The sequence below is a fragment of the Mchenga conophoros genome, linkage group LG2 (genome assembly GCF_057382185.1).
Source record: "Mchenga conophoros isolate Kocher_MC1m ecotype Shallow Benthic linkage group LG2, M_conophoros_male_GT1.1, whole genome shotgun sequence".
NCBI lineage: Eukaryota > Metazoa > Chordata > Actinopteri > Cichliformes > Cichlidae > Mchenga > Mchenga conophoros.
Genome location: NC_140527.1, coordinates 33958856 through 33967414, shown reverse-complemented (window position 1 = coordinate 33967414; position 8559 = coordinate 33958856). Strand labels below are relative to the sequence as shown.

Below are 8559 nucleotides of genomic sequence, written 5' to 3'. Positions count from 1 at the left end.
ATAGACAATCAGCAAGCTCATGCAAGACCCTGAGGCTGAAGCAGCTTAATGCATCATGAGAAGTTTTATTTGTTTGTTTTCTGAACTCATGTTTACAAAAGAAATACTAAAATACAAGAGTAGACCAGAGGGAGAGTTAAGCTCAAATGGGAGGCAAGGCCCCATATTGTACACTCCAATAGGGCTGTAACATCAGGTGGGCGCTAGTCCACAAAGTGGTGATGGAAGAGAAGTCAGATGTTCCTGCAAAGCATCCTGAAGCCACAAAGGCTATAATCATGAGAATGAAGATGCACAGCATAAAGAAACCCACTCTCCAGATGGCTTTCTCCAAGGTACCTGGGCATCTTTACACGATTGAGAAGCAAGAGGGAGAATAATGAGCGAGAAAATGAAATACGATGCCTCCATCACGTACAAAATCTTATCTGAGTACCTTTTAGACTGAAGCTTAACTGTGGGAAGATGAGGTTTCAGCAGCTCCTCAGTCTTAGCTTCCTCCTGCAGACAGTGTAGCAGGCATCATTAATGTAGCATTTCTAACTCAGTTTCTCTAGTTTGTATTTATTTTATTGAACTTCATACAGACATCTACATTTCCATGATTTGTGGAGTCTGTCATGCCGGTATTCATTTCAGCTGTTGTGGCCAGCAGTTTAATTTCCTCTGCAAAGGACAGAGGGCGGTTGAGCACTCGTTCCTTCTCTCTCATCAGGTCACTAAAAACAGAGTGACGCAGTACATTATGAGCTCTCCCACTATACTGTGTAATCTTTTAAAGCAAGAGGATCTGTGAGTGAGGATTACAATGTGGCCTCATCTTGTCTGTCCTCCAACTGCTTACTCAGCTCCTGCGTTGTCTGCCTGAGGTCCTGTAGCACAGACACAGGGCCAGACAGTAAAACACCTTAAAAGTTTATAAGTCAGAATTGGGCAAATGTTACAAGGGCATACATGCCAACCTTCTCGATTTTTCCTGTAGAATCCCGAATGTCAGTGCCCCTCCCAAAAATCTCCCGGAGCCACCATTCTCCCGAATTTCTCCCGATTTTCCACCCGGACAACAAAATTGAAAAACCATATATCGCAGAATTCATAGCGCGGCCCAGCCAATTCCAGTTTCCAACTGTGGCGGCAGCTACTTAGTTTTAATATTACTCCTATTATTCTTTCTGGGTCACAAAATAAACTTTTAACATATTTTCAGGCGAGAATGTAGCTGTGTAAACTTCAAATATCTGAGCTGAGGAGACACATCGGCACCCGTCACATCGTTTTCAACCCCCGCGGTCTTTCACTACTCAGATTAAACATGATATATAAGTCACTTTGATAACTTAAAACTGCTATTGTTGGACTTTTTTCAGTGTTTTATTTGTTCGTGAGTAAATCAGTTTGGCTGAGATTAAAGTTATCAGATTAGATTAGATTCAATTTAACTTTGTTAATCCCTCGGGAGGGTTCCTCCGGGGTTTTCACACAGCTGAATAAACGTCAAACAGAAAACTGATTAAACAGAAGTGTGAGATGGTCAAGAATTTATGGCAGCGTCAAGTTTATATTTTAGATAGCAAGGAGCAGGCGGAAGAATTTCACTCCACTGACAGAGTTCGTGATGTAATTCTGAAGGCTAGACTGTCCAATTTCACAGTCGCTCACTTCCGGCCTACCCGGCTTTCGGAGGACCCGGCCCACTTAGATTGCGAAGGCCAGGTCCTGAGGAGGATGCAGCCTCTCAATTTGGATACCCCCGCTGTTTCTGGCCAGCAAATAGAGCTGTTGGATACCCCCAACAGCCCTTTTGAATGTCTCCCTAATTCTGAGGTTTCAAGGTTGGCAAGTGGGGACTCTTTGTGAGCATCGCCTATGGACTGATTCCAAATGCAGTATCACATTTCAGGAATCTCTGACTCTCACACTGAAGATGAAGCAGACAATCCCTCCACCAAACAGACTTTAAGATGAGTTTTTTTTAAATCAAACAGTAATTGTGACCCACAACTACTAACTGTGCGCTCGGCTTGCAGGCACACAGCATGTTTAAGATCTCCCCGCTGACTTTCAGTGATGTTTAAGTCATAAAACTGTGAGAGCTCCTCCAAAAGCGTCAGCTTACAACTCCAATCAATCACATAATACATCAAATAATAATCTCTGTAATATTCTGGATATTTATTATTGAGCTATTTGTATGTATTAGAGCTATTTCTTATAATAAGCAATTTAGTTCAGTCTGTTACTGTTCTTACTGTATTGAAAGCAACTGTAACCACATAACTTCATTTAATAAGGTATTCTGTGATGAAAGCTGATGTCTGCTTTGCATCAATACTCAACAGTTCACAGTCTTCTTATAGACCTGCTTTTTCTTTCTTCCAAACATATACTTGATGATTCTGGCTAGACTTTCTATCTCTCTGCATCTCTGACTTATCCAGATGTTTTAGTGAAGTGACTGCACGTAAGGATTCCTTTGGAGGACTCTTCCATGCAGGCTGTGTTTGCACATCTGAACTGCACAGTGAAATAGTGCACCAACTCTCCTCTGTCAGTTAAAATTTCCAGCAGCTCTTTTGAATTCATGACGTTGATTTGTTTTCCTTTCTTGCACAGCAGGGGTGCAGTTTTAGCTAAAAGTTTTCTAAGCCTTGCAGATATTGTCTTGACTTTCAGAGTTCCTTTTGACTGTCGTTTCTCAGTGACTTGTCAGACAATTGAAAGTTGGAGGTATTTTGATCTTTTTAAAAGCCTTCCCTTTGATGCCCTGACAGTCTTTTCAACTATGGCACTTTTTGACCTGTCAACAAGTCAATTAAGGCCCAAAGAGTACCCGGACTTTTACATACAACTGTGCATTTGCAGATCCCAACAGCTCCAATGCAAGCTCGCACATCATCACACAAAGGAAATGTCTCTCTTGTCAACAGTCTGCTAATCACTGACACAGTTTGAAATCCATGTGATAAAGAGTTGCATCACATGAATAAATTGCATAAATTATACTTTTTTTGGTTTAATGTTTGATTAGATATCAATGGATAAAACATTCTTACCTTTATATTGTTGAAGCACTCTTCCACAGTTTCACTTAATTGATTCAACTGCAAGTATATCTATAAAGAAATGGTAAAACAATAAACAACAGAGAACTGTGACAATCTTTACTGTTAATGTTTGTGAGAAAATCTAAAACTGTTGGTCAGTCACTGCTTTGTATTGACATCGATGCTGATCTTATACTTGCCAGCTGAATAGCCTCATCCTTGTGCTCCAGGTTTGACTGGTCCTCTTCCCTTTTAAACTAAAAAAACATACAAAGTACAGAAGAAAAGAAGATTATCAAAATACTATATACTCATGTCATTCAGGTTTGTCAAGTGAAACCAATGTGGACGTTCTTTACATCTGCATTATTTTTTAAAGTCTTCCGGTTATATAGAAGACTGTGGAAAAACAGCACTCAGCTTCCTTGATCTATGATATGACACCCTTCTGGGATCTTTATGAGCTCATTAATATCAGATCATTCTGAAAAAAACATTCATTTTGTTTATTATGGACATTATTAGAGCCAAAAAAGAGGATTATGCACAGTATTCTTGTTTTTAAATAACTTGTCAATCACATAAGAATGGGCTGTCCTTGTTTTTGCAGTCAGATACACTCCTTGTTTGCCACATTCAGTTTCAAAACTATAATAAGGCAACGAAAAACACTCAGTTGGAGGCTTCATAACTTTACTAATGTGTGACATCGAGGTGGCTATAACCATGGTGGAATTGATAACGTTACCTTCAAGTCCTGAATTTCAGACTTGAGGTTGCTCAGTGAGAGCTTGTCCTGCTCTATTTCTTGCTGGAGGCTTTTGAGCTAAAAAAAATAAATTATATTTATATTTAGACACAGCTTTCCAAGTTTCTGCAAAACTTAAGATGTCAAAACTGAAACCCAAAAGCAAAATTCATCCAAGATAAATAAGCATGTATCACTGCACACTGAAACTATAAAATATGAGTGTTTAAAGTTGTTACTGAATGTGAAAAGTAATGCATATCTACCTCTGCAGTTAGCTTTTCATATGTTTTCTTCATCACAGTGGATTCCTTCTCCTACACAAAAACATGAAGGTTCATCTGAAGTGAACTCGCTGGGAGAAACCAGCAATCAGTGCAACATTACATCTACATTTTATGAAGCTTAAATATCACTGGGGGAAATAATGATTTGATCCAAGGCTGGATTTGTAAGTTTGCTCACTGGCAAAGAAATCACAAGTCTCCAATTTTTATGGTTGTTTCTTTTTAATGGAGAGAGACAGACAATCAACTATTCAGAAAAAAACACATTACATAAAAGTAGTAAATTGATTTCTGTGCCATTGAATGAAATAATAAAACATGACTTAGCACTTGGTGGAGAAACTGTTGAAGATGTTTCTTGTAGTTACCACCAGGTTTGCACACATGTCAGGAGGGATTCTGGCCCACTGCTCTTTACATGAACTTTCTAAATCCTTTAGGTTTCTTGGCTGCTGCTTGGGAAATCAAAGCTTCAGCTTCCTTCACAGATTTTCTATGGGACTGATAGGCTACTCCTTAACATGCTTCATATTGTTGTTTTGGGTCGTTGGTTGAAAACCCATCCATGGAAGGGGGTTCTCTTCCATGACTTTAGGGACTTCTCGTATTGTTAGCAGAAAAAGCATAACGATTCCACCTCTGTACCTGACTGTGGAGATAGTGCTCATTGGGTCATCATCTCTCTTCTTCCAAATGCGGCATGTCAAGTTCATGCCAAAGAACTCGATTTTGCTTTCACCTGATCACATCACTTTCTCCCAAACCTTCTCTGAATCATTTAGCTGTTCCATGGCAAACTTAAGATGTGCTTGCTTGAGCAGGGGAACCTTGCGGGTGTCGGAACCAAAGAAATTGCTTCTGAGGATAGGACTGCTTTACTCATATAATAAGTCTGTTATTGATTGACTGTAATCTATGTACCAAATTGGCTCACATCTCTCCATTAAAATGAAACTACCATAAAAACTAGACACTGTTTATTTCACTGTAAGTGAGCAAACTTACAAATTCAGCTGGGGATTAGATAATTCCTCTGCTATATTTCAAACACTTCTTACGAACCAATTCACGGATCTTTTCTTCATTCCGTCTATGTGCCTCGAAGTCATCTTCCAGAGCTATGCAAGGCTCCGCTTCAGTCTGTTGCAAGTCTTGGAAAACTTTCTCCAAGCTGGAGACACACAGTGACAGTTTTAAGCTTCTGACCACATTGCTAAAAAAAAAAAAAAAAAAGAACCTAATAAATAAAATCACCATAAAAAAAAAAAAGCACAATTATCCAGTAATAACAACTGACTTATAATAGGTTTAAATTAAAAAAACAAACAAAAAAAGGAGATCTAACAGCAAGATGCAAAGTATTTCACAGGCAACAATAAAACAGCAAGATTAATCTGAAATTAGTAAAATATTAAAAACCCAACCTGATAACGTACTGGATTGTTTCATTAAATTCCAAGCAAGAATTAGGCTACGTTCACACTGCAGGTCGTAATGCTCAATTACGATTTTTTGATCAAATCTGATTTTTTTTTGTCTGGTTATTCACACTACAAATAAAATGTGACAGCAAACGCGCTCTAGTGTGAACCGTTCACGGCCCCCAAAGCGGCCCGCATGCGCAAAAGAAGACGTCACACACAACGCGCTCTGTTTAGACCCAGACCAAACAGTATTGTTTGACTGATGGCCCTTAATATAAAGACTTGTTTCGGACTTTACGTTTCCCAATTTTGTTTTAAGTTATAAAGTTATTTTGTTATTTACATATGGCCTAATAATGATCCTTATTGCTGTTTTAGAGGAGCGGTGCTTCAAAGGATAGTTGCAGATTTCTGTCATAATCTGCAGATTATACAGTACAAACAAAATGTTCACGTTTCTCCAACGTTGTCTTCCCAACAGTTTCACTAACATCTACACTGGATGGCCAGGAAGCGTTCGCGATGTCTTCTCCGGCGCTGATAATTGGCGTCTGTCTTGTGTGAGTGACGTAAAAGACGGATTTAATGCGACATGACCATTCAAACAGCAGTCGCTTTCTAAAACATCAAATATGTATCAGATTCAGTACCACATACGAAAGTAACCCAGATCAGATTTGAAAATATCGGATCTGTGCTGTTCACACTGTCATACCATGATCGGATATGGGTTGCATAGGGTCAGAAAAGTCGGATTTGATGTGCTTTCACCTGCAGTGTAAACGTAGCCTTAGAAACACTGCTGTTGTCCTCAGGGCCAAAGATAACAATCTTTCTCTTTCAGACTTTTCCCAAACAAACATAAACCACAATGTTTTACTGGAAGCCAAAATATGGAAACATGTGACACTTGCAACTGAATGCCACCGAATGGCAGGGAGACGAAATGGAAGTGACCCTTCCACAATCAACTCGTGACAGTAATCTGTCTTAACTTACGTTTCAACTTGTTTTCTGAGGGACTTATTCTCCGAACCCAGTGCTGCCATGTCATCATCTGCACCATCGAGCAATTTCCTCATGTCAGCATTTTGATCTCTCAGCAGACTCTGACTGTATTCCAGCTCTGCTATTTTCTCAAGCATCTCCTTTGGTGACCTGCACATGCACATCACAGAAAAAGGTCATATGCTGCACAGTAAGTCCAACCAGTTGTGTGTGTGTTCATTAAGCATCACTCACATGTTTTCCTCTATGACATCCATTGAGTTGGCGTATTCCTTACCCTGCTGTGATCAACATATGTTTTTGTCAAAATTCATATAAAATAGTGACAAAGCCACAATACATATTTTTGAAGTGAATGGTGTTGAAAGTAATTTAGATTTCAACTAGATTTCAAGTAGACTTTATTTATTCAAGCATAAATACATTTTTGGCAAGAAAGAACAAGCAAATGCACAGGTTTCTATTAGGTAAAGTAACAAAAATATATGTGGACAAGTTGTGCTTATGTGTGGTTTCCTCCCAAAAGACAATTTTGTGCCATGAAAAACCATGATCTACTTAATTTATCTAGGCCACTACAGTCATGTGAAAAAGAAAGTTTCAACTAAACCCACCTTAAGCAGTAATAAATACAAGTAATCGTTTCCAGTGTGACTTTATCAGTCTTTTACAATATTGGCTTTTGCCCAACACAGCATGTCACTGTGCATTATGTCTAAGTATCTTCACTTTGGTCTTGTCTTTTTCAAAGAAGTATCATTGTTTTTTCAGATGTACTAAAGCTAAGCCATGCTGACACTTTTACAGAAGAGGCTTTCTCTTGGTAACGACTCCAAAGAAGGCCTACCTGTTCATTATTTTCAGAACTATACTGTCATGAACTTTAACATTTAATATGCTAATCGAGGCTTGCAGAGATTGAGTTTTTGCAGTTTCACTAAGCACTGCACAATCTGAACTTGAATATGCTGGGATGTCCACTCCTGGGATGATAGAGGCATTGTGTTAACACACACCTGAATGCTTCAGCCCAGTAAAATGCCTGAACTCCTGCTTTTACAGAGGTGCTGGTACTTGCTTAAGGTAAGTTAATCATTTACATTTGGAGCACCTGGCTGCTACTTGCCCTATTACTTGCTATGGCTATAGTAAGGGTTTGTTAGTTAACTAACTAGTTAACTTAGTTTTTGCATCAAGTCCTTTTTTTTTTAACATGACTGAACCAGAAATGCTTCATATGAGGCATATTTGTTTTGGCCTTGCAGGCAAGACCAGGACATCACACATTTAAGTAGAATGACATTTTGCTGTTAATGTAAATATAGATGGAGGTATGATTAAGGCCACATTAGCTTGAAAATGAATAAAAACAGACTCAGGCTTAGCTAACGGTTAACTTAAATGCGAATAATTAAAGCTAATAAGTTATGAGAACTTAACTGTCGTTTACAAAATGGTTAAGTTTTTTTTTTTTTTTTTAAATACAGACACACATGCAAGCATTATTGTAACTTTACATAAATGTTTAAACGTACTAAAATGGAGGGGGGGAAAGGCTAATGCAAGGTAAAAACGTGCAAGCTAATGGCCAGCTTTTTTTTCCAGTTAGCGTTAGTTAAATAAAATTCAACTTTGTGCAATAAAGACAATTTCTAGCAGAGCTTATAAAAGTGTTTCAGTGGTGTTGTAGCTGTATAAAACTAACAAGCTAAAAACCTTACCAGCACATGAACACTTTGCTACTTGGATACCTGGTCACACTAGCTTAACTACCAAGGATCTAGCTTCCATACAAGCTGGTTACCATGGCAGCAATTAGTTGGGCAGGCTTCACAATGAAGGCACTTTTATCAAATCGCTTATTTCCATCTAGTTTATAACAAATTTATATAGCAGTATAACTGTAAGACTCACTGATACTGCTTATAAGGGATCAGAAAAGTTGCTGCCATGTGGAATAAATGTAAACTGTGCTGGTAGATATTGCTGCTTGCTTCAGTTGCAATTATTAGTTCAATATTAGACAAATATGACAATTTGTTTGTGTT

At 38.5% G+C, this 8559-nt stretch overlaps 1 protein-coding gene across 2 annotated transcripts; it reads right to left on the bottom strand.

Moving 5' to 3' along the window:
* Nucleotides 1-45: 45 nt before the first annotated feature.
* Nucleotides 46-8334, bottom strand: LOC146582417 (uncharacterized). 2 transcript variants are annotated; one of them, XM_085296596.1, is made up of 12 exons: nucleotides 8233-8334; nucleotides 6746-6792; nucleotides 6503-6661; nucleotides 5142-5250; nucleotides 4059-4109; nucleotides 3793-3870; nucleotides 3245-3301; nucleotides 3054-3113; nucleotides 808-872; nucleotides 590-719; nucleotides 437-501; nucleotides 46-347 (listed from the first exon to the last, which is right to left on the bottom strand). In XM_085296596.1, exons 2-12 carry the CDS (start codon nucleotides 6766-6768, stop codon nucleotides 143-145), a joined length of 1002 nt encoding a protein of 333 aa, XP_085152722.1. In that variant the 5' UTR covers nucleotides 6769-6792; nucleotides 8233-8334; the 3' UTR covers nucleotides 46-142. The 2 variants fall into 2 exon arrangements, with proteins under 2 accessions (XP_085152722.1, XP_085152728.1); XM_085296602.1 differs by having other exon boundaries at nucleotides 596-719.
* Between the last annotated feature and the right edge of the window lie 225 nt (nucleotides 8335-8559).

Bases quoted from the DNA above. Each gene is read 5' to 3' on its own strand.
- LOC146582417 (XM_085296596.1), bottom strand. From the start codon at position 6,768: ATGGATGTCATAGAGGAAAACAT. The intron at 3,871-4,058 runs GTAGATATGCAT...TATTTTTTTTAG, and splicing joins ATGAAAAGCTAACTGCAGAG to CTCAAAAGCCTCCAGCAAGA. The intron at 873-3,053 runs GTAAGAATGTTT...TCTGTGCTACAG, and splicing joins AGTGCTTCAACAATATAAAG to GACCTCAGGCAGACAACGCA.